This window comes from Lacerta agilis, chromosome Z, assembly GCF_009819535.1.
Source record: "Lacerta agilis isolate rLacAgi1 chromosome Z, rLacAgi1.pri, whole genome shotgun sequence".
In the NCBI taxonomy this organism is placed as follows: domain Eukaryota; kingdom Metazoa; phylum Chordata; class Lepidosauria; order Squamata; family Lacertidae; genus Lacerta; species Lacerta agilis.
In genome coordinates this window covers 16,868,063-16,894,157 of record NC_046331.1, presented here as the reverse complement: position 1 = coordinate 16,894,157, position 26,095 = coordinate 16,868,063, and the positions used below count along the sequence as shown (strand labels likewise).

General features: G+C 45.5%; 1 protein-coding gene across 1 annotated transcript; it reads left to right on the top strand.

Annotated features, from left to right (window-relative positions):
- The first annotated feature begins 16,393 nt into the window (after positions 1–16,393).
- On the top strand, positions 16,394–25,860 carry PMPCA (peptidase, mitochondrial processing subunit alpha). Its single transcript, XM_033137624.1, has 13 exons — positions 16,394–16,440; positions 17,292–17,494; positions 17,863–17,942; positions 20,677–20,759; positions 21,368–21,462; positions 22,040–22,140; positions 22,695–22,958; positions 23,109–23,201; positions 23,301–23,419; positions 23,621–23,711; positions 24,055–24,117; positions 24,334–24,478; positions 25,469–25,860. Exons 1-13 carry the CDS (start codon positions 16,394–16,396, stop codon positions 25,636–25,638), a joined length of 1,554 nt encoding a protein of 517 aa, XP_032993515.1. The 3' UTR covers positions 25,639–25,860.
- Positions 25,861–26,095: the final 235 nt, after the last annotated feature.

Sequence of the window (26,095 nt, the reverse complement as noted above, 5' to 3'; positions counted from 1 at the left end):
GGTGCATGTTGGTTAAAGTGAGATAAATAAATGGTCCTCCTGAGGTAACAAAGCAGAAGCCCTTAAAATCTGAAAGGTGAAGGGCAACTGCATTTCTCCAAAAACATCATTAGAAGAACCACAATAAAGTTCAGAGGTTAAATTCTACCTTTTTGTACAAGTCTCTAGGCAATTATGAGGTTCTACCACCAGAGGTGCATTAGGGATTTTTTAAGGTATGAAACGCATGACACTATGTAAAAAAGAGAACAGAAATAATGGACTGGAAACAGCATTAAGTAGGTCAGGAGGAATGTACCCTACAAGAAAAGCAGGTCCTACTACAGGCATATATCAGGTTCTGTGACTTGAAAAGGCATAAACATAGGTTAGAAATGAAAAGGGCTGAAACTAGAGCTGGGCTGGATTTCAACATCGTGATATGTCAGCAGCTAAACATCGCGGTATACCGAGATAACACGATGTCTGAAAATAGGGTGGAACTATATAGAGGCGAACAGGGTAATACACTGTCAACTGCTACTACTGAGTCTAAAACGGACTTACCTTTAATGTATTGTTTCAAGTGTGATTCTACAGTACAGATAATTTTTAAACTAGCACATTTTCTGTAGAACTAATTTTTAGCATAGATATCAGAGGTAAAGTGAGAAATTTCATTTTATTACTAAACATGAAAAAGGCAGTTATGTGGCAAGTAGGGGATATAGAAGCACAGACAAGCACACAGAGACAAACAAACACACATAGAAAAGGGGAGCAGGGAAGAGAGAGGTTTAAACAACAGGGCTTCATTTATTTGTATTTTAAAAAAACTCAGAAGTAAATGACCCCAGTATATATTGTTTCACGAGACTCAGAACCGCTTACAAGCTGAAAAAGCTGCCTTTGCAAAAGGTTTCCAAGTCAGGGCTCTGGAAGCAACCCAGAGCCCTTCCCTCCTTTCCGAAGTTGGCCAAGCACTTACTAGGCTTCCAGCTTTCAGAAGGGGGGAGGGGCAAGGCTCCGGCAGCATCTCATAGCCTTTGCGACTCCAAAAGCCACACAAAATGGACGGACTTTGTAATGTTTCCTAAAATGGTGCCCTATGAGAAGCCTTATTGGCGCCCTCAAGTGGATCTTCTTAATTTTGCACCACATCAGCTAGGCACACGCTGTGCAGTTCTCTGCCAGCACAGGCACTTCTCTCAATCTGGCACTGAGGCAGAGCAAGGTGCCTGGCTCTGTGAAGGACGCTCCTGGGCTCTAGCAGGGTTGTAGAGCCCTTCTGTCCTTCACAAAGCTGTGCAAGCACTTAACATGCATTGGGAAGGTGATGGTAGGGCTCTGGGATGCTGTCAGAGCTTCCTGCTGGTTTCTTGTTTTACCTCTTTCACATTCAGCTCAAAAGGTTCATAAGTGAAGCTGCATACCCCTTCCCCCTGCCACTTGCTTTTGTTCTTGTCACACTCCCCAGTAGATGCATAATAAGACTGAGGCAAAAGGATATGCACAAGAAATAAACACCCTTAATGTTGGTTCTGCTGCATTAGCATCACTGAAATGACCTCTCTGGGGCACAAGCCTAGCCTGGACAGTCCTGGGTTTCCCAGAGGATAAGACTCCCTCTTGGCCCTGCTGATGTGGTTGAAAGGAACCCAGAACTGTACATGTGGCAACAGCTTGGCTGCAGAAGTTGCCCAAAGGAGGCATGCAAAATGCCATCCAACCACCTTAAGTACTCTGCTCCAGACTTGTGTGGCTTTTTATTCTCCTGAAGATAACCCACAATACATGGGGCATGGGTATAGCCAACTTGGTGGAGGGGTGGGCTGGAGTTGCTCCCACCAGAATCAAGACTAACTTACTAATCGCATCCCAGAAAGCTTGGTTTTGTCCCCCTAACATCAATCCTGCCCCCCATATAGATCCTTCCTGTGCCCATGGCAGTGGGTAGGGATTGTGGTGTCTTCAGAGGCCCTGTCTACATAAGTAACAGTTGTTGGTTAAGGTGAGACTAGGAAATGGCTCTCCTGGGGTTACAAAAAAAGCCCTTAAAACCGCACAGCAGGAGGGCAACTACATTTCTTATAAACCACAATTAGAAGAACTACTATTAAGCGCAGAGGTTCAACTGTATTTTTGTACAAACAATTCTCTATGCAATTCTTGGGTTCCACCACTAGAGGCAAATTCAGGATTTTTTTTAGGTCTGAAAAAGCATAGCACTACATAAAAATGAAAACAACAGGAAAGGACTGGACAGAGTGTTAAGTACCTCAGGAATAATATACCCTATAAGAAAAGTAGGTCCTACAAGCAATGTAGTACAGTGGTACCTCTGGTTACGTACTTAATTCATTCCAGAGGTCTGTTCTTAACCTGAAACTGTTCTTAACCTGAAGCACCACTTTAGCTAATGGGACCTCCCGCTGCGATTTCTGTTCTTATCCTGAAGCAAAGTTCTTAACCTGAAGCGTTATTTCTGGGTTAGTGGAGTATGTAACCTGAAGTGTATGTAACATGAAGCGTATGTAACCCGAGGTACCACTGTATTTAATATATGAGGTTCTGCTACTTGAAAAGGCATAGAGAATGACCAGCTGAAATGAGCATCCTACATAAACATAGGTCAGAAACAAAAAGGGCTGCAACTAGGTGTGGGCTATGTCTGCTTTTCAACATCGTTATGTCAGCAGCTTAACATTGTGTTATACCAAGATAACACAATGTCTTAAATAAGAATGGAACTAAGTAGCGGCAAAAAAGTAATATCCTGCCTACTACTACTTCTTAGGCATCTGAAACAGATTCTCTTTGACATACCGGGTACCTTTAACATTTTGTTACAACTCTGATTGTATTGTAGAGATGATTTTATAATAGCACATTTTCTCTAAGATTAAAGCTGTGGAAGTGATTGATAGCATGGTAGCATAGATATCAAAGGTAAGGTGAGAGATTGTTGGCTAAAATTTTACTTCTATTATTAAAGATGAAAAATAAAATTATGTGACATGAGGGAGACAGAAAAACACACACACACACACACACACACATACGAAGAAGGGGAGAAGGGAGAAATGATATTCAAACCGCAGGGCAAGGTTCATTTTTATTTTTCCAACTCTGAAGTAATGACCTCCACTTATTTTACCAAGGGACTAGGAGAGGCTTCCAAGCCAAAGAGCTGTGCTTGCATAAGGTTAAATTTTGGAAGGCGGTGTCAGGGCTTTGGCAGCATCCCAGGGCCCCTCCCTCCTTCCAAAAGCTGAGCAAGCACTTACTAAGCTTCCAGCTTTCCGGAGGGGGAGCAGAGGGGGAACAAGGCTCGGAGGGGGAGAAGGGCTCTAGCACAGAGCCCTGCACCCCTCTCCAAAAGCACACACCCTGGGCAGAGGAGCTTCAGGCAGCACTGTCAAGCCATCACTGCCACTGGGGCTGAGCAAAGCCCCTGGCTCTTGGAAGGATGCTCCCAGGTTCTGGCAGGGTCCTGGGGCCCTTCTTTCCTTTCCAAAGCTGGACAAGCCATCCCAAAGTCAGGTAAGCAGTCATCAACGTTACTGGGGCCCCTGGTTTCTGGTTTTATTCCTTTTTCCCATATGCAGAATCCTCCACATTCAGGAGAAGGGCGTCCGATTTTGCCCCCAGTGTCCTGCCCTGACGAAACCAATGATGCACATATCCTTGCAGCAAAATAAAGAATGGAGTAACGGTTCAAAGCTGACACTGCATACACCTCCCCCTTGCAGTTTGCTTCTGTTTTTGTCACACTAGCTAGCAGATTTGTGATAATTCTGAGGCAAAGGGATATGCACAAGAAAGACCCATCCTTAATGTTGATTCTGCTGCATTAGCAGCACTGAAGGGAGCTCTCTGGGTAACAAGTCTGGACAGTGTGTATGGATTTCTATACAAAAAGATACACATGCCACACTGATGGGATGCAAAGGAAAGCAGAGGTGTTCAGTTCACATAAATTTGGCTGCAGGAGTTGCCCAAAGGAGGCTTTTAAGGTGCCATCCAACCGCTTTAGGGATCCCACTCTGGAATTGTGTAGTGCTTATTCCTTAGCTTTTTCATCTCCAGGACATATCCCACAAGGAAGAGGATACATTTTGTTCCATCTTCCCAAAAAATCCTCTACATGACAGGAGAGACAGTTGTTGGTTCAAGTGAGATAAGGAGATGGCTCTCCTGAGGTAACAAAACAAAAGCACTTAAAAACTTAAAAACTTAAAAACCTCATTTCTCAGAAGCCTTCATCAGAAGAACTACTATTAAGTGCAAAAAATCAAGCACACCTTTTTGTACAAGGAAGTCTCTGCAATTCTGGGGTTCCACCACTAGAGGTGCAGTCTGGAATTTTAAGGACTCAAATAGCATAGCACTGTGCAAAAATGAGAACAGTAAAAGACAAGAAACAGCATTAGGTACCTCAGGGAGAATATACCCTACAAGAAAAGCAGCTCCTACAGGCAATGTTTGAGATCATATATGAGGTTCTGCTACTTGAAAAGACATGGAGATTGACAGAGTTAAGAGAGCATCCTACAAAAACATATGTCAGAAATGAAAAGGGCTAAAACTAGGGCTGGGCTCTGTCTGGTTTTCAACATCGTGATATGTCAGCAGCTAAACATCGCGGTATACTGAGATAACATGATGTCTGAAATAACGACGGAACTATGTAGAGGCGAATGAGGTTATGTCCTGCCAACTGCTACTGCTAAAGGGTCTGAAACGAATACATTTTTATCTTTAACATATTTTTACAACTATGATTCTATAGGACAGATAATTTTTAAATTAGCACATTTTATCTAAATCAAAAGCTGTATTGATTAAAAGCTAATAAGTAAAATAGATATCAAATGTAAGGTGAAAGATTGTTTCCTAAAAATTTAATTCTATTACTAAACATGAACAATGTCAATTCTATGATATGAAGGAGACACAAAACACACAGAAAGAAGGGGGAAAGGGAAGAAAGAGACTTAAAGAACAAGGCAAGGTTTATTTTTATTTTTTTCACTTCTGAAGTAAGTGAGCCCACTTGATTTTTCCATGGACTTGGAGCGGCTGAAAGGGTTCCGGCTTTCGGAAGGGGGGGTCAGGGCTCTGACAGCATCCCAGAGCCATCGCGCTGTGCTCCAAAAGCCACACAAAATGGATGAACGTTGCAATCTTTCATAAAATGGCGCCTGTGAGAAGCCTGTATTAGCGCCCTCAAGTGGATCTTGTTAATTGTGCATTTCTCAGCTCAGCAGCGCTCTGTGCAGAGAAACTGCTGTCACCACTGTCAATCCAGAACTGTCACTGCAGCTAAGCTAGGGACCTGGATCTGGGAAGGACACTCCCAGGCTCTGGTAGAGTCCTAGAGCCCTTCCATCATTTTCAAAGCTGGGCAAGCGCTTACCAGGCTTTGGGAGAGATGTGAGGGCTATGGGATGCTGCCAGAACCCTAGTGCTGCCTTCCCAAAGCCAGGCAAGCAGTCCTCCATGTTACTAGGGTGCAGGTTCTGGAGGTTTCTATTTTATGCCCTCCCTCCAATCCTCCTCCACATTCAGCTGAGGGGGGCCTCCGATTCTGCCCCTCTGCACCTTGCCCTGACATAACCAATGATATACATTTCCTTGTTTATAAGTGAAGCTCTATATACCTCCCCTGCCATCTGCTTCTGTTCTTGTCACACTAGCTAGCAGGTGCATAATAAAGCTGAGACAAAGGGATATACACAAGAAAGACCCACCCTTAATGTTGGTTCTGCTGCATTAGCATCACTTAAATGACCTCTCGGGGCACAAGCCTGGGCAATGTGTGTGGTGATCCTGAGCTCCCCAGACAACAAGACCTCCCCACTAGGCAGCACTGATGTGGTTGGAAGTAAAGCAGAGGTGCATGGTTGATATCAGCTTGACTGCAGGAGATGCCCCAAGGAGGCATTCAAGGTGCAATCCAACTGCCTAAATGGCTCCACTCTGGAGGTCTGTAGGGTTTACTCCTTAGCCCTTTCTCCTGAAGATATCCCATAAGTCTTCATAAAGTTGTTCACTATATAAGTGACAGTTTTCAATTAATGTGAGATAAGGGAATGGATCTTTTTGCGGTAATGAAACAGATGCCTTAAAAACCCACAGCAGAAGGACAACTTCATTTCTCAGAAACCATCATTAGAAGAACCAGAATTAAGTGCAGAGGTTCAATCATATATTTTTGTTCAAGGAAGTATCTATGCAATTCTGGAGACCCACCACTAGAGGTCATTCAGATTTTTATAGGACTGAAGTTGCATGGCAACATGTAAAAATGTAAACAGGAATAATGGACAGGAAACAGAGTTAAGTATCTCAGGAGGAATATACCATATAAGAAAAGCAGGTTAGAAATGAAAGGGGCTTCAAGCAGCCTTTCATTATTAGGTAGAAGTGCAGTATTTAAATTAAGGAATTGATTGAGTGATTGATTGATTGACTGTTGAATGAGTGAACACTTCCAATGTTTGAAAATGAACTGTCACCTGATTTTAAGAATGCAGTAGCATAATGCTGATATGTGCCAATTGGGGACTCTTCCCCCTCCCTCCCCACCTCTGCCATCAGCTATGGAAGATACCCCAGAAATAACTGTATCTCTGCCTTCTGAGAACTGTAACCTCAAGAAATGGTGCCTATACTTTATATTTATTTCCTCCATCCCTTTGTCCCCATCCTTCCTCAGGGCCTGCAAGATGGAGCTGTTCCGCCTGGCCTTTGGTACGGGCCCAGTTTGACCCCCCTCTATGGGACCCTGTAAGTTACCTCTTTGGCCCTTTTATTGGTTCATGTGGGACCAACATGGATAGCTGGCCCTCATGAATACTTGAGGTTCCTGACTTCTATGGTTATAATTCATGGGCAGTCATTTAATTTTATCCTGATTCTAATTTTAAAGCTGTATTTTAATCAATTGTTCGATTGTGTTTTAATGTATTTGATATTTGATGTTAGCTTCCCTGAGCCCGGTCTTGGCTGGGGAGGGCGGGGTATAAATAAAAATTTACTTACTTACTTACTTACTTACTTACTTACTTACATGTACTGTGTCCTTTAAGAGTGCAAGTACCAAATGCAGACAAGGGATGTGATACTATTGAATCTTTGTATGGTGCTCTGATACCCAATTTGTCTGAGGGATTTAAATAAATAAATAAATAAATAAATAAATAAATAAATAAATAAATAATGGGGCTTCTTTCAGAGTGGTCACACATAGGACTGCACATGTGAAAGCTGAGGAAGTTTTACCCAAAGCAACAGAAGACAGAATCAAGGATTTAAGATGACCTTAACAAATTGGAGAACTGGTCCCAAACTAACAACATGAATTTCCATTGGGGGGAAAATAAGGTTCTACATTTAGACATGAAGAACCAGATGCATAAATATAATATGAGGGACACCTGGCTTGCCGGTAGTACATGCAGGAAGGACCTTGGGGTCTTAGAAAACCACAAGCTTCACATGAGTCAACAGTGTGAAGCAGCAGCAGCAGCAAAACAAACAAACAAACAAACAAACAAACACTAATGCTATTGTAGGCTGCATCAACACAAACATAGTGTCCCGATCAAGAGAAGTAATAGTTCCACTTTATTCTGCAATGGTGAAACCCCACCTGGAATACTGTTTCCAGTTCTGGATACCACAATTTAACAAGGATACTGTTATGATGGAATGTATGCTGAGGAGGGTGACCAGGATAATCAAGAGTCTGGAAACCATGCCTTATGAGAACAGCTGAGGGAGCTGGGTATGTTTAGCATGGAAAACAGACTGAGAGGAGATATGATAGCCATCTTCAACTATCTCAAGGGATGTGCCATGGATCATGGAGCAAGCTCCCCGCCCCCGCTCCGGAGGGTAGGACCCAGACAAAATAAATCAAGTTACAATAAAAGAGATTCCAACAAAACATCAGGAATAACTTTCTGGCTAAAACAACTGTTTGACAGTAGAATGGACTGCCTCGGGAAATGGTGAACTCTCCTTCCTTGGAGGTTTTTAGGCACAGGTTGGTTGGCTATTTGTCATGTAGGTTTTAGCTGATATTCCTGAATTGCAGGGGGTTGAGCTAGATAACCGTTGAGGTCCCTTCCAACTCTACCATTCTATCGTTCTCTAAAACAGGCTAGATTAGAATTTGAACTGCACTTGCTAGACTGGGCTTAGTGCTGGAACAGGAAAAAGGAAACCAAGGATAGAAGGGCAGCTTGTGCAAGGCAGCCAGGCAATTACAAGGATTCCAGAAGATTCAAAGTGGAGCAGGAGCTTGGCTTCATGGACAATGGACACCCACTGGAATAAGCTTAAGGAGGGCCCTGATGGTGGCAACAGCAGCTCTGAGACTGCACAAAGCACATAAGCCAAGCAGAGTTAGGTGGTGCAGATGCCCATTTATTGCCTGTGTCCAGAGCTGGTAGTCAACATATTTGGGTACCTGAACAAGGGCAGGGCAGTGTATCTGTGCCAGGCCTGGTAAGATGCTGCCTATCTCCACATTATGTGGTAGGGTTTGGAGGCCAAGCTGGTTCCGAATCAGTCCTTCATTGAGAATTGGTACTGGTCTGCCTGGAAGCACTTGGTGTCTGGCAATTTGGGGTCATGGAGACACCAAGCTTGGGCTCGGGCTCTGTGATCTAGGTCCTGGATGAGCTGGAGATCCTCAACAACAGTGAATGTTTTGGTCTCACCGGATGAACTGAGATATGTTTTGGGGGCAGACTTGCTCTCCCTGTGGGTGTTAGACCTTCACTGACAGGAATTTACTGGGCAGGAATTTCAAATACCTCAAAAGCCTGGAAGTTCTGGAGCAGATATAAAAAGGTCACTGATACCTGCCTCCTGCTCATTGTCCATGACTTGGGGCATCTCAAGAGACTCATGCTGAATTGATGCAGCCTGGTCACTAACTTCAGAGTCCAGTATCTGGCCCAGGAGCTCTCCTGCCTTTGTTTGCCACCTTGGCCTTTGTTGCTGTCAAATCACAGATGAGTCAAGGCACTGCTTTCTCAGTAACACCTGAGGAAGCTGAGGACCCTTGACCTGGTCTGCTTCAACATCAGTGTCAAGGGCATTGGGGCGGCATCACCTTCAATAGATGCCTGGAGCTGAAGAAACATCAACTGGTAAGCTTTGAGTGGCTCATTGACTTTGGCATCCACTGCTTGGTCCAGAGGCTCAAGGACCTGCCAAAACACCACAAACAAGGTGCTGCTGTCCCTGCCTGTCATGCCTGAGGAGGCTGAAGACCCTCCTGGATGAGGGCATAACAGTCAATGATTGCATTACAGTACACAACTGTAACTTACCTACATGCATTTAATTCACACGAATTCAACCATACGTGGTAGAAGGCTGTCTGGTTGGAATTCTGCTAGTTAAATGCAAGGAACAGAGTGTAAAAGCTTTATCTACTGGATAGACTTGGGTTGCTAAATGCAAAAAGAACTTTTAATCTCTCTACCCTGTTGGGGGGTTAAGTCCCCCTCAGAACACATGTTGCAGAAGGCTAGGAGTGCTTGTGTAGGGATGGTTTGAGTATACACCTTTTTGCATATGTGTCATCTCTGGAATGCAACCGCTGCATAAGATGCAATTGTAATGTACTTGTTAAAATAGTCACCAGAAATTTAAGAACTGCATCAATAGGAGCGGGGAACCACCAGGAGTCTGCAAGACCCCATGTCATTGACTACTTTCTAGTGCTCTGGGGTGGTTGATGCTGCCCTTTTTGCTCTGGGGCTCTGCTGTTATAAGTAAGAAGAAGAAGAACATGCATACAGAGAACACACACACACACACACAGTGTGTGTGTGTGTGTGTGTGTGTGTGTGTGTGTAAATGCACCCAAGACATGCTAACAAGCTAAAGTGGCCTGTTAATTTATGCAGCAGGGAGTCAATTGAAAGAGGAAGACTCAAATATGCAAAGGAAAAGTGCTATTTAGACCTGATTTTTGCTGTTTTCTCTAATAAAACCTTCCAAAAACCACCTTTTTTACTTGGAGCTTTTTACTGAATGTACTTGAAATGGTTTTCTTATGATTCTGCGCATGTAATCAAAAAAACACCTTTTGACTCTTTAACCATTCCTGACTTAGCACTTGTATTAATCTGAAACAAATGTAGAAACTCTGATGGAAGTAACAAACTTTAACCATTATGAATGTAACAAATAATGTAACAAGGACAAATGACTTTGAAGCAATAAACATTTATTGAGATACAAAGACAAAACCATTGCAAAATCTTTCCTGGGGCTCAGACCCTTCTATGGTACCCCATGCTTCTTAATCGCGGAGGTCTTGGGAGTGTCAGCCACCTCCCTGTCCTCAAACTTGCCTTTGACTTGTAATTTATTTATTTCTTCCCTTCCTGTAAAGGCAAAGCATAAATGTCAATATGACATGCAAGACATCACATTGCATCTGAATAACCTGTTTCTGACACTTATCGTACCACTCCGATTTCGTCCATCAACCTCTTGCCTGAACCACCAAAATTTGTCACGCCTGTGTAACCCTATCAAATGCAAATGTGTCTGCACCCAGCACCACTGTCTTTGCATCTGTGTGCCTCCTTGCATGCTTCACCAATGTACCTAAACCCACCCCACCTTCACGTGTAATATGATAGCTTGCGACATTTCATACTGCCCCAAAACCTAAGATATAAAGGTTCAAACATGTCTCTGTTTTGGGTTCTTCCAGGGGCGTAGGAAGGCTCCGCACTGCCCGGAGCGGCAGCACGGAGGAGGCACCCCCTGGGGGCGGGGCATCCTGACGTTGCGTGGTGACGTCACGCCGCAACGTCATGACGGAGTGCGCCCGCGCAAAATGTCATGCGTGCGCACTCTGTCGCTGGGCCCCCGCCGCTGCTTCTGCGGCGACGCTGTGAGCCCACCAGGTGAAAAGGCGGCTTGTGGGGCTGCTGCGTGCGATTGGCAGCTCCCCACAAGCCGCCTTTTCACCCGGCGGGCTCACGTCGCCGTGGAAGCGGCAGTGCTGGCCCAGACAGAGTGTGCAAGCGCAAAATGTCTCGTCTAGGCCAGCGCTGCTGCTTCCATGGTGGCTCGTGCAGCAGGGGCGGGGCAGCCCCATAGTGGTGCCGGCAGGCGGCCCCGCACGAGCCGTGGGCCAGAGAAGCCTCGCTCCGTGGGATTGCTCGGGGGCCGCTGGCGGGGCGGGGCGGCCCAAGTGTCACCCCCCTCCCCTGGAACCCGAGGCGCCCCCCCCCCCCGCGATGCCGCTGTGTTCTTCTGCCCATCTTTGTGGCTACCCAGTTGCAAGTGAATAACCAGGATCAAATTTTAAAGCTTATTTGATCTGATGCACTGCATTGCCCGAGTCTTTTCTCCACCTGCCTAGCAATCTCTCCTGAGGCTCTTGAAGCTCCAGTAGCAGGTGGAGACCTTCCAAAGTCTGCCCCCCGCCCGTTTTGTATTTTTACAAACGCTGCTCCTCCACGGCTCTGGGCACTTTTCAGCACCTGTAATGGTCTTTGTCAGGCGAGGGACTGTGCACACTTCTTCCTCTTGGGTGGCAGAGGCAAGCGAGGCAGTAGCAAAGCTAATGGGGCGAACCCTTGAGTGGATACAGCATGGGATTGGGCAATGACAGCAGAGAGCAGCGGGGAAGAAGAGGTATCAAAAGCACCTGGAGGTGGGGGCAGCTTACCTAATCTCCCTGGCACCCTTGGCAAGGAGCTGCAGGTGCACTTCTGGTCTCTTGTGCCCTTGGCGCCTCCGAAGCCGGGAGAGACCATGGACTAGAAACTATTTTATTTTATTTTTTGCTTTTCGGCACCTTTCGCACTCTGCCAATAGCCATTGGGGTCTGCTCTGCCTCCCTCCCTCCTCTGTTGATCCATCTGCCTGCCTGCCTGCCTTCTCCTCTTCCTCCCCTCCCCTCGCTGCTGTCATTTCTGCCTCCTCCCTCCCTCCTTTTTTCCTCTTCCCGCATCTCTCCCCTGCTCTCTTTCCCCATCTTTCTGCTTTGATGACCCATGCAAGCAACTGGATTCCTCCGCCGATATGCCCGACTGCCCAGAGCAGTGGATGAGCAAACCAGCAGTGAGCATGTGAACGGGCGGGCTCCTTGCCATTCCAAGCCAGACTGGAGAGACGCAGTTTTTGTGCCCGCCTGAGAATGGGCACAACAAGTGTGTGTGGATGCAGGTGTCTTTAGTTCCCCATCCACCATTGACCACTGATTATGATCACTTACAAGGGACTGCAGCACTGATTCTCAGTTAAGCATTTGCCTCCAAATTTCCAGCTCCTGGTATTATGGGGGAAAAATGCTCGTAGGAAAGTGCATTTTTACTCTCGAGTATGCACAAGCACAAGCGCAACGCAGACAGACAGCACTGCTAACAAGCACCGGTAGTCCATTAGATTTTAAATCCCCTTATAAAACAGCAGCCTCTACAGGAATAATCTTGTAAGCAGCAGGCTAGACTCTGCAAAACCTCTACAGAGTATCCATCAAACAGCAGGGGGCAAAGTAGAGACACACGCCTCGCGGACTTATTAATGCCGGTAAACTCATTTTTATGAATGAAAACACAGTAAATGTTCCCAAATGTTCGGGTGGTCCCGAGCAGCAGTACTGACCAGGTAATTGGAAGCCACAATTCCGGTACTTGACCTTTCCAGCAAGCTATCAATGAGCAATACCGGGTAACAAGAGGCAGAAAGATGGTTATCTAATCATAAATAAAGGACTATTTGAACAAGAGGTTGAGTGAATGGGATTAGACCGATATTAACTGTAATGTCAAAGAGATATGTAAATAGTTGCCCAAAAGGTGAAAGACACTTTGACTGACAATTGACAGGTCAGCGACTCAAATTTATGCACATCACCACCCCTTTCTGTGACATAATATGTAAACTGTATTACACTGGGGGGGTGGATTTTGGGAGGAAATAGAAATTTTAAAAGGAGTTGCATCCTTTCGTTTGGGGCTTCTTCTTGTTGCCTCTATGAACTGGAAGCGCTGTAACAATTAAAAATCAGTCTTACTACTTTGTTTTACCTAGACTTGGTTACAATTCCTGACAAATGAACCCTGCAGAATCGCGAGGTCCTTTTTTGAGGGGTGTGCTGCACCAGCAACCTCTAATTTCAATTTCAGTAGTTTTCATGGGTGGTGCTGTGGGTTAAACCAAAGAGCCTAGGGCTTGCCGATCTTTGATCGGCCGTTCGAATCCCTGCGACGTTGCCTGGCCCCTACTCCTGCCACTTTAGAAGTCCGAAAGCATGCAATGCAAGTAGATAAATAGGTGCCACTCTGGCGGGAAGGTAAACGGCGTTTCCATGCGCTGCTCTGGTTCGCCAGAAGCAGCTTATTCATGCTGGTCACATGACCCGGAAGCTGTATGCCGGCTCCCTCAGCCAGTAAAGCGAGATGAGTGCCGCAACCCCAGAGTCATCTGCGACTGGACCTAATGGTCAGGGGTACCTTTACCTTTAGTTTTCATGGAGATGATTACGGGATCTCGCAGATTTTGCCTATTGACTTCAGCAGTTCAGCCACCAGCTGCAACTCTTTCACGCTACAGAGCAGCTATCTGAACTGAAAGGAGGTTGTTTGAAGAAAGTTTTTAAAAAAAGGAAAAGAGGGGGAGAAGGAATGTGGACATGCCAGGATTTTTTGTTTATTTGTATGACCGCTGTGATATTAAAAATATATCAAAGAAAGAGAAGGGAAATTAAAACTAAAAGATTATGAGGAAATAAAAGACTTGGTTTATGACTGGCTGCAACACAGACAATTAAGCAAGACATTTAAGGAAGATAATAAGAAGGGACTCAGCTATACTGTATCTAGATTCAAAAGATAAATACCGTAATAGAAGAGAATAACAAATTATTAAAGAAAACATATAGTTTAGTGTTAGAATGGGAGACAAAAGACTAGGAGGTGAAGTCAGTAATGATTAAATGGGCACAAGATATAGAACATAATATACAAATGGATGATTGGGGAAAATTATGGAAAAGTAACCTAAAATTTATGGATTGCATAATGTTGAAAGAGAATTATATGAAGATGATGTATAGATGGTATATTACACCGGTGAAAATTTCAAAAATGTACAAAATAAGTTCTAATAAGTGCTGGAAAGGTAAAGAAAAAGAAGGTACCTTTTTATACATGGTGGAATTGTAAAATAATTAGAAATTATTGGGAGATTGATTTATAATGAAATGAAGAAAATGTTTAAGATGATCTTTGTTAAAAGACCAGAAGCACTTCTATTAGGTATTTTAGGGCAGGATTTACCAAAAGACAAGAAAAATCTATTCATGTATGCGACAGCAGCAGCCAAAATTTTACTAGCTCAAGGATGGAAAAGCGACAAAATACCAATGAAAGAACATTGGCAAGAAAAGTTGATGGAATACGCTGAAATGGTGAAGCTAACTGAGAGACTCAAAGACAAGGACAATAACAACTTTAAAAAAGATTGGGAACCTTTATGATGTATATACACAGAGGTCAGCAACCTCCAGCCCATGGGACGAATGCGGCCCACGAGCCGCCTGCAAACCGAGCCGCCCGCAAACCAAGTGGTGCTGGAAATGGCATCTGCGCATGTGCAGATACCAGAAACCGCGTCTGCGCATGCCCAGATGCCAAAAATCACTTCTGCGCAGGTGCAATTTTCTGCATCTGGGCATGCGCAGAAGCAATTTCTGGCGCCGCGGACATGCGCAGGCATGATTTCTGGCATCGCGCTGCACCAGTCTGGCCCATGGATGATCTCCGTGGGATTGATGCGGCCATACTGACCCCTGTATATACAGAAACAATGCACAGAAATGAACTCACTGGCAGGATTCGAGTAATGCACTTAAAATGGACAAATACAAAAAGAAAATACAATTATGAGGTGAAAATGAGAAGACTAGACAAATGATACAACCTTAATTTTAATATACGAGGAATATAAAATTATAAGCAGAAGAAACAGATATGCTATAAACCAGGAAGGGAAGTTGGGGGAAGTCAGGGGGGAGGGGTTAACTGAAATTGTAAAATGTAATTTGAATGTTTGATTATGTTAAAATTTCTTCAATAAAATTTAAAATGTTGAAAAAAGATTTTAAAAGATAAAAAGATATCAAAGCAGTTTACATCAATAAAAACATAGCACCACACAATAAAAACCATTGAAAAGTTAAAAACTGTTAATCACCATGGAAGGATGTATAATTGCCTGCACCCCGGCCTCCAGCTCTTTCTGGGAGATGGAGAACTGGAAAGGGGGGGCACGGTGGCACCAGGTGTGTTGTGAAGGGGTTGCCCATGCCCAGGTGGATAGAACACACACTCCTGGTCCTTTCTACCAGGCCCTGAGTGTGTGGGTCTGAGTGTGGTGTAGCCAGGGAGGTGCAGTTGCTCCCCGCCCCGTAAACAAAGTAAATAAATAAAAACACAGTACTTAACTGACCAATTGTGTTGCACATAACTCTGTTCTGCGCCCCCATAAATAAATCCTGGCCACGCCCATGTGGGTCCCTCTCAACTTTGCAAGTTCAAAGCAAACTTATGCCATGGACCTGTGCCCCGAGGCTCTTACGGATCTAGCCATGTCCCTGCAAGCAATGGGCAACTGGCTTCTTAGTGCAGTCAGAACGCATTGTGTCCTTATCCATAGCTCAGTGGCAGAACACCTGAGCTGCCTTGTAGAAGGCGTCCCAGTTCAATTCCCAGCGGCATCTCCAGGTAAGGCTGGGAGAGACACCTGCCCAAAATCCTTGGATAGCTGCTGCTGCCCCTTGCACACGCCTGCGCAGGTTCATCGGTCCCACTTAATGCTCCGCATCAGGGCATGATTTCTTCCCCGCATATGGCTCCAGGAAACATTGCCCCTCAGTGAACAGCACTCCTCAACAGTAAACTACAATTCCCAGAATTCTTGTGGTGGGAGGGGATATACGAGGGCAATACACTTCGTGTCCAATAGAGAGGCGGCCCTTTGGGCGCCACTGCAAAGCGAGAGTGGAGGAGTTCCACGCCACGCAAGCCACAGAGGCTGTAGCGGAACGAAAAGCAAGGCTCTGAAGCACAGTGCCCCCTCAACGTGCACAAAAAACCGTAGGGCGGAGGAGGCACGAAGTAGCGTCCTGCCCATCTGCCCTGCATTGAGATCCGGAAGTGTCGAGCGGGAACCTTATTCTCCCTTCCTTTTTACTCTCGCCCTCCTCTCTTCGCTTCTCTCTCTCTTGCAGCAGCAGCAGCTGACTTCAGCTCCGCCCCGTATAGGCAGCTGCCGGCCAATCCACGCTGCCCTCCTCAACCGACCAATCCGCGCTCTTCTCGTGACTGGCACCTCTCCGCCCTCGCCGAAAGGGGAAGCAAACATGGCGGCCAAGGTGGTCGGTCGGTGCGCCTGGGGCTCCGCGCGGAGGTGAGGCCGGAGCGGACCCGGCGAGGGTGGGGGGCGTTATTTGGGGCGGGGGCGCAACGTGATCTAGCCATGTCCCCCTGAAGGAGAGAAACCTTTTTTGTGGAACTCGCGGGGACGGCAGGAGCTCCCGGTGGGCGCAACACAGACCTCCCCCCACGCTGTATTAATTCAATACAACGGCAAGCATTGTTTATGCACTGCTTTCCCCGTGGTGAGCTCAAGGCAGTGGCTGCGCCCCCCAGCACCCCCATTCCACCCCTACCACTTCCAATTTTATCCTCACTACACCCCTGTGATGTAGGTCAGGCTAAGTGGTTTGAACAAGGTCTCCTAGCAGGAACCAGGAAGGTTGTGGCGGCATCAGTGGTGCCAACTTGAATAAAATATTGGGGGCCCCAGGTAAGCCCCTCCCCACATAATTGATCACAAGATGCAGTGCACACCATTCGAATGTCCATCAACTTGGGGAAGTTGGCACCCTCTAATATTTTATTTTTGGGGAGGTGAAGGGACCTCACTCCCTAGGAGTTGGCTCCTATGGACTGCATTGATATCTTCATGTAAGTCTGGTCATATATATATATATGTAATCTACTGTTAATTTATTTTGCTTGTGTCCTGCCGTTCTTACAGACGAAACACATGTCATATATAAACCTGCAGTATATAAAAATTAAGCAATTAAAATCCAACTAAGTCTGTTCAGCATAGACCCATTGAAATTAATAGCTCTACATTACGCCATGTTCATTATTTTTCAATGAGTCTGAGTAGAACTAGCAAATGAATGCAACCTATAGTTGCTGAAACTATTTCTAAATCAATTTAAATTCTTATTTATTCTTCTGTAGGTTTCGACTAGTTGCCTACCGGAAATACAGCAGTGGGTGCAGCTATCCCAACATCCCTCTGACAGCTCCTCTCCCTGGAGTGCCAAAGCCTGTCTTTGCCTCTGTTGATGGCCAAGAGGGCTTCGAAACCAAAGTGACCACCCTGGAGAACGGGATGCAGGTGGCTTCCCAGAACAAATTTGGACAGTTCTGTACAGTTGGGAGTAAGTTGATTTCAGTTGCAGCTATGCAGGTTTCCTGGTACCAGATTTATCTGCTTGGGTATATTGCATGACACACTTTTTGTAGTCCAGGATGGGAAAAGCAGACTATTGTCTGCTTTCCTCCCACCAGCAAATCCATCCTGGTTTTCCAGTCTAAAGGGATGGGAACAATTTTGCTTTGGCAAAGGGCCTTATGTTTTGGGGTGGGGGTCATATTTGTGGAGAGGCTTTTGAGCCTTTCCCCCTGACATCCCTCCTGGCTGGGTTCCCAATCCCAAGCGCAGGAAGATTTGAGCATCCACACTACTTTTGGAGGGTAAACAAACTGATTCTCTTTTCTTCTCTCTTTTCCCCTGCCCTTTTCTCAGTCCTTATAAATTCAGGCTCAAGATATGAAGCAAAGCATACTGGTGGCATTTCACACTTTCTTGAAAAGCTTGCTTTTTCTGTAAGTAAAGTGATGAGTGATAGTCATATGTACTTGAACTTAACTCTTTGCAATTATGGGTGACCAACATCCATTGAAGTCAGTGAACCCAATCAGACTATGACTAATGTTAGGTATCATGCTGAACATATTATTGTAAACTGTCTTGCGGTCTCTTGATGAAGAGCGGTATATAAATTTAACGAGTGATACAACCACAGCAGCAGCAACAATTATTGTAGTAGCCTGTGAACCTTTCTATTGTTATTTGGTAGCGTGGGTGTGCCCTATAATTCCCCTCACCTTTTTCATATCCAGTCTCCTCCCCATGTCCTGTTAATCCTGTAAATCTCTGACAGAACGCCCCTCTCTTATGCTACAGCCATGGTCACCCATGGCTAGAACATGGTTTATACAGTCATACATCGGGTTATGGCTGCTTCAGGTTGCGTGATTTCGGGTTGCACACCGGGCTGAACCCGGAAGTAACAGAACAGGTTCCTTCCGGGTTTCTCAGTCAGTCAGTTTTATTACGGCAAAAGCCAGCAGCACAGAAAATCATAAATCCAAACAGAGAAAAATCGGCAACAACATCACCAGAGATAAAACAATTACACAAAGGAACTTTACAATGTGTTATTCAATAAAAGAGATCTACGCTTCTCAATAGCTAAAGTGCAGAATTTAGCCACATCATATGATACTAGACTTGAAGAATCCTCCAGAAGATATTTTCGTAAAATTTCGGGGAAGGATTCCAAATAGTGTTGTAAGGGTGTAAACTTTGTTAAAAGGGGTAAAATAAATCAAGCACGTTCTTCACTATAGAATTCGCAAAATAAAAGGATGTGAGTAACGGATTCTACCTTGTTAGACATGCAGGGGCAGAGATGCGCATGCATTGGAACTTTCATAAATTTGCCATACAGCACTGCTGAAGGCATTGTCTCGAAACGGGCTCTAGAGAAGGCTCATCTATAGGCTTCCTTAGTGATATTAGTTAAATAAGGGGCCGCTGCAAAGTTAGGCCAAGATTTTAAACATCTATACTTCTCCGGGAGTAAGGCAACTTCTTGTTGTAATTCAACATCATAAAGTCTCTGGGTAATAGTAATTTTTGCCTTATTTAAAGTTCCATTAAGAAGATATTCTGGGTTTAGGCCAATTTGTTTGATCTTACTAGTTATTTGCATAAGCCGGGGGGGGGGGGTAGGGGACTGTGGCCAGAAAGTGAGGTAACAATCCCTTTGGGTTGTAATGGATTTTCAACCAGAGGGATATTGCTTGTTCCCATACCTTTAATTCCACTCTGGGGAGTCCTGCCTCTTGCCTTAATACTGATTTAGGTGTACTCTTTGGGGTACCAAATAAAGATCTTAATAATTTTGATTGTACGATTTTGAGGATCTTGAAATTAGCAGAAAGGTTAATTTGAGAGCCATACAAGAGTTGGGCTAGAGATTTTGCCTGGAAGACTTTTAGGGCCATCGGGAGGAAGCCGGCGTCTTTCCTTCTGAAAAGTCTAAGGATGGCATTTGCCCTTCTTTCTGCTGAGATAGCTGATGTAGTCAAATGTGTTGTCAATTTGGCATTATAAGAAAAAGTTATGCCCAAATATTGGAAGATCTTAGTTTGTTCAATGTCATTTCCCTTCATTCTCCAATTGTCTTTCTTAAAGGAGCAATAGAAATGTACAATTTTGGTTTTGGCAAAGTTAATTGTTAACAATTCAGTGTTACATTGGTCGCTAAACTTCCCTAAGGCGCGTTTCAAGCCCACTTTAGTTTGCGAGAGAAGAATGGCGTCATCCGCATGCATTAAAACTGGTACTTTTCTACCACTGGAAAACACAGGGGGATGGGTGTCAATTTCATGGCAACATAGATGTGGAACAAAAATGGGGCTCATAAACATCCTTGTCTAACTCCTCTTTGCACTGGGATTTCTCTGGAGAGTCTGCCATCCTGTGCAAGTCTTATCTGGAGGGTATTGTTTTCATGAAGTTTAATCATCAGAAGTAACAGCCTTCTGTTAATACCCATATTGGCCAATCTGGCCCAGAGCCTACCCCTAGATACAGAATCAAATGCTGCCTTTAAGTCCATAAAGGCCACATACAATGATTTCCCCCCCAATATTTCACATACTTGTAAACAAAATAATCTTAACACTAAGCAGTGATCGATGGTGGAACATCCGGGTGTAAATCCTGCTTGTTCAATTTCTAATAAGTCCTTGAGGTCTAACCATTCACACAGTTTTAGACATAGATGTTTTGTGTAAAGTTTGCAGATAACATTCAGCAGACTAATTGGTCTATAGTTAGATGGATCAGAGGGATTGCCCTTTTTAAATATAGGAACGATTATGCCCAGGCCCCAATCTTTAGGGATTTGCATTGTTGTATCTATATATGAAAATAGATTTGCAAGAATCGGGGCCCACCAGTTTATTTGCACTTTCAAAAGTACAACCACAATGAAATCACTTCCTGGGGCTTTACCAGATTTCATTTGTAGAATTAGTGAAGTGATTTCAGCTTCAGATATAGGGGGTCATGGCGCATCATTATTTAAAGAAATGTCAAGGGGTGCGGGTTTCTGTGTTTGCGCATGCGCAGAAACACTAAATTGCATCACGCGCAGATGCAGTGGTGTGGGTTGCGAATGCACCTCCTGCACGGATCATGTTCACAACCCGAGCGTCCACTGTACTGACACCCTTCCCTGCTTTTTCTCTCCTGTTGTGCTTTCAGTCTACAGCTCAGTTTGGCAGTAAGGACGAGATCCTCCTCACTTTGGAGAAGCATGGCGGCATCTGTGATTGTCAGGCGTCAAGGTATGTCTATCTAAGCATCCTCCGCTGAAGACAAAATGACCAGGAAACAAATGGGCATCTGTTGAATTTGTATTTTATTCACTCTTTTAAAAAGCTAAATAACATATAGACCTCTAAAATAGGCCTTTTACTGTAGGACCTACTTTTACTCCAGCCTCTTATGTTAATCCTTTTTAGGGTTCAAATTAGAGCCTGTGTTGTGTAGTGGTTAGAGTGTCACCTGGGAGACCAGGGTTCAAATCCCCACTTAACCATGACACTCACTGGGTGACTGTGAGATAGTCGCTGCCTCTCTCAACCTAACCTGCCTCGCAGGGTTATTGGGATTAAACAAGGAAGGAATAACGTGGGTCACTTTGTGATCCTTGGAGAAAAGTTGGGATAGAAATGCAGTAAATAAATAACAAAACTGTTCCGACTGGTAGTAGCTTTCCAGGGTTTCTTAAGTCTGGTGCACCTTTACATGCAGTTAAGACTGCTTTTTCATATAGTTTAAGAAGGGACTTCAGCAGAATCACAGCAATGTAGGAGGTGTCTCAGGGGCCATTACTTCAGTGAGGCTGAATGTCCTAAACTGCTCATCAACCCAAATTCATCCACTTTTGCAGGGACACCACCATGTATGCCGTTTCAGCCGATGCCAAGGGCCTGGATACTGTTGTCAGTCTGCTGTCTGATGTGGTGCTACAGCCCAGATTATCAGGTGAGGCAGTACAAATCTTGAGACTCTGGAGGGAGAGAGGACATGAAATCCTGGCCTGGGGAGCCCCTGTGTCCACAGATAAAGACATAACAGGGGCCATGGTCTAGATATTACAAAATACTGTGCTAAGGGCAGGGTGGTTGCTGCAGCAGATAGCATGAATGTGGGGATTGGGGGCAGGAGAAGAGTAGCATGGGGGCAGTGAAATTTATTTGTTGGCAACTCAGAGGCTTGGCTCTGTTTTGAGGACCATATTGAGGTTCAGACAGGACTTTCCTTCCACATGAGAATGGCATGTGAATGTGCTGTCGTAAGTGCTGCTTCAGCAAATGTGCTGTTGTACACTGACCAAAAGGTCTAGGAGTGACATGACATCATGTCATTCCTGGCCTTGGTTTGAGTTTGGCTCTGTGAGCTGCATTTAAGGATCCTCTTGTGCTCAGATCCTGCTTGTGGCTTTCCCATGGAGGCATTTGGTTGGCCACTGTGAGGACCAGATGCTTGACTATATTGGCCACAGGTCTGACCCTGCATGGCTCTTCGTATGTTCTTAGGATGCTTTTTTGTCTTGGGACAGATGAGGAGATTGAGATGACACGCATGGCGGTCCGCTTTGAATTGGAGGACCTGAACATGAGGCCTGATCCAGAGCCGCTGCTTACAGAGATGATTCATGCAGTAGGTCCTGTTTAAATCTGTTCCAGGAACAAGTTTTTGAGATTGAAATTCAGCGCTCTGTGTGTGATGCCTGAGAATCCCTCAGCTGCACAGCTTAGGAAAAACAGCAGTAGCTAAGAGACCGCTTATCTCTTGAACTGACTATGAGGGTGTTCTTTGGGACGACACTGTCAGCGGGCCAAATAGGGGCATTACCGGAACAGCTGCCCAGTGCTGAGAGCCTTCCTGGACTGTGTACCTGTTCTAGGATAGGCTGTCTCCCTTATTCCTGGACACAAGAACAGCTCAACTTAGAGGATCTCCATCTTGTTGTGATTAACCCACTGGTTTTGTTGCTGGTGCTCTATGTTCACAAGAGTTGAATTTCTGCTGAAGGCAAAAACTCTTATTGTCTTGCCTGATAAACATATTTAGGCCAGCGGTAATCTCTTGCTACTTAGTCTCTTGGGACTCGTTGTCTCTTATAAGGCAAGGGAATGCAAATGAATTTGTGGATCGCCTCCCTCTCCCCCCCCCCCAAAAGAGCCTCTCCATCCGTTTTTTTCTCCCAATAGGCAGCTTTCAGTGAAAACACAGTAGGATTGAACAGATTCTGCCCAGCTGAGAACATAGACAAAATTGACAGGAAGGTTCTCCATTCATACATGCGGAATTACTACACACCCAATAGGATGGTATTGGCTGGCGTTGGGATCGAGCATGACCAGCTGGTGGACTGCGCCCAGAAGTATTTCCTTGGAGCTGAGCCTGTCTGGGGGAGCGGTACGGCTGCAGCAGTGGACAGGTCTGTCGCCCAGTACACAGGAGGGATCCTCAAGGTAAGCCAGAGAAAATCAATTCCTGCTAGCCAGTGGGTGCTTAAAGAAGTGCTTCCAGGTGGAGTTGGTGGCACAGGCTTCGTATTGGAAGAAGCCACAGTCTGTGCTGAGCATCTGGTTTCTTTTTCTGATTAATTTCTCCCTCTGCAGCTGGAAAAAGACATGTCAGATGTGAGTTTGGGGCCCACCCCCATCCCAGAGTTGACCCACATCATGATTGGGCTGGAAACCTGTTCATTTCTGGTAAGGACCTCCCTGCCCCCTGAAGCCTCTGCTTGCACTTAACATCCTTTGTGCCAAACTCTCAGCCACCCACTGCCTTTGCTCCCCCCCCCACTCTAGGAGGAAGACTTTATCCCCTTTGCCGTCCTGAACATGATGATGGGAGGAGGTGGGTCCTTTTCTGCTGGAGGGCCAGGCAAAGGCATGTTCACCCGGCTGTACCTCAATGTGCTCAACCGGTGAGTCTCTTCTGCTTGAGGGGCAATGTGACAGATCCCCTCACAGGGCCTCTTTGTCTGAGATCCCAGACTTGTGCTTCTGCATTGGAGATGAACTGCATTTGTACACAGGGGAGGTTTGGAGCAGAGGGGAAGAACAAGATGAGGGTGGAGGAGCCAGCAAGAATTGTTGCCTGTGTCCTTAGCTTCTCCTTTTCCCAGGCATCACTGGATGTACAATGCCACAGCCTACCACCACAGCTACGAAGACACAGGCCTCCTGTGCATCCATGCCAGTGCAGACCCCAGACAGGTGGGTGGTTTTCCTGGACTGATTTCACATCACAGACCACTTGGTGTCCGGTCTTGGGCATTTCCTCTAACTACCTCACAAGCTGATCAGTGGTAACTGCATTGTGGGGATGCATTTATGACCACAGCTAAAAGCTTCCCAGGATGGTATGCAGGCAGCCCTGGAATCCCTTTGCTCTCAATGGGGCAAGATTGGGTGATACTCTTAATCTTTCGTGGGTTCCAAGAAGAACTCATTGGTGATCAGCATTTTATACAGTTGCCTTCCTTCCATCCTTTGTTCCCCACTTGACAGCCACCTTCATTGCTGCTTTTCATCTACTTACTTCATTATTTGTTTCCAGGTTCGAGAAATGGTGGAAATAATCACCCGGGAATTCATTTTAATGGCAGGAGCAGTTGGAGAGGTTAGCTGTTCCCCATATTCCTAGAATTCTTAAACAGCAGCAGCAGCAAATTCTCATCTGGGTACCTGGGAGGAGTTCTAGATTCCTGGGGAGGTTTTTGCTGCTCATGACTTTCTGGTGTCTTTGGTCACTGACCCTGCTCCCTCCCTCCCCATGGAGCGCATGAAACAAAAGCCTGAAGCATAGATTGTGTTTGTCCTCTGTCTCTTCTTCCAGGTTGAACTTGAACGAGCAAAGACTCAGTTGCAGTCCATGCTGATGATGAACCTGGAGTCTCGGCCGGTTATTTTTGAGGATGTCGGAAGGCAGGTGTTGGCAACTGGCATGAGGAAGCTGCCCCATGAGCTCTGCGTCTTGATTGGTAAGTAAACTTGACTGGCTTTTCTAGGGTCTCCTCTTTTTCCAGGCCTCATAGCTCAGAGCATCTGCTTGGCATGCAGAACGTATCAGGTTCAGTCCCCAGCAGCATCTCCAGGTTGGGCTGGGAATGTCCTCTGCCTGAAACCCTAAAGAGCTGCTGCCAGTCAGTGTAGACAATATGCAGCTAGAAGGCAGCTTCTCATGTTTTTTTCTGAGGGAGAAGATATTTTTGTAACCATCAGTTTTATTTTGGCCTCTTACCAAGACCAACTTCATTGTGCCCACATCACTTTGACACCCCTGGGCACACACACAAAGCTCTGGCTCCTAATCCAATTTTAGATCCCTCTATTTCTCTAGCCACTTCTTTCTTTCTCTGGGCCACATGACTACTGTTTGCTGGCCCCTTGATCTCCATTGCTCCTACTGCACCTCCTTTCTGGCTTAGGTTTCCCTTTTTGTGCTAGTCAGCCCCAATTCATTTCCTGCTAATAGTGGGGTGGGGAGCATCCAGCTCTGAGGCTGAATGCATCCCTCTGGCCTCTCGATCCAGCCTTCATGACTTTCCAGAGTGTGTGCTCTGCACCACCTTGGGTGCCTTTGCCTGCTTGGAAATGGAACGTGTCCTTTAGCTATGCTGACGTTTCTTGCTTTGGCTGGGTGGAGGCTAGAGAGATGTATGGGTGAAAAGACACCTCTGGCTTTTACACAATTGGAATGTTACCTCCCATCTTAACAAAATAACATTCGCATCTGTTGCTTTAGCCCCACTCAGTGCCTTTGGAAGGTGCGACCCTTGGGCTGGAAGTATTTGCCTGTTATCCTTACAGTTCACCATTACAGTCCAATAGCCAATACCTACATGTACTCAGCACCAATTTTTTAAAAACGAAATTTGCATAAGCAGAAACAGCGGCAGTGTGGTTTGACTTGGTATTGGTTCTGAATGTCCCTTGAAACCATGCCTGATAGTTTTGTTCCCCTTCTTTAGGCAAAGTGAATGCTAGCGACATCAAGAGGGTGGTGACGAAGATGCTGAGGAACAAGCCGGCTGTAGCTTCCCTGGGGGACTTGACTGAGCTGCCCAGTTACGAACACATCCAGGCAGCCCTTTCCAGCAAGGATGGGCGGCTCCCAAGGATGTATCGGCTCTTCCGTTAACAAGCCCTCTCGGATCCACTTGTCGAGATTTGTGGTTTCCCTGCCAAAGCAGCTCCCATGTGTGTGTGTGTGTGTGAGCCCAGGAGAGGAAGCTTTGTGCAGGCTCTCCAGGCACCTTCGTAACTTTGAAAGGAGCACTGTCAACTCAAGCACCTTTGGCTCTGGAAACAGTTTCTTCTTAAGTTTCCTAAACGAACAGCAATACATGCACCAGTGAAAAGACAGTGGAAAAAGCTGCCCACAGAGGAACAGCCTGCTGATTTGATTTTATGTGTCTTGCAAGCCACCCAAGAGTGGCTGGGGCAACCCAGCCAGATGGGCAGGGTTTAGATAATAAAATTATTATGATTATCATTATGATTATTATTATTATTCCCGAAGTTTCTGTTCATGTTGATTTTTTGTCCTAAATCGGGTGCCTGCAGCCCAGCGACCAAGACCCGTTCCACTCCATGAT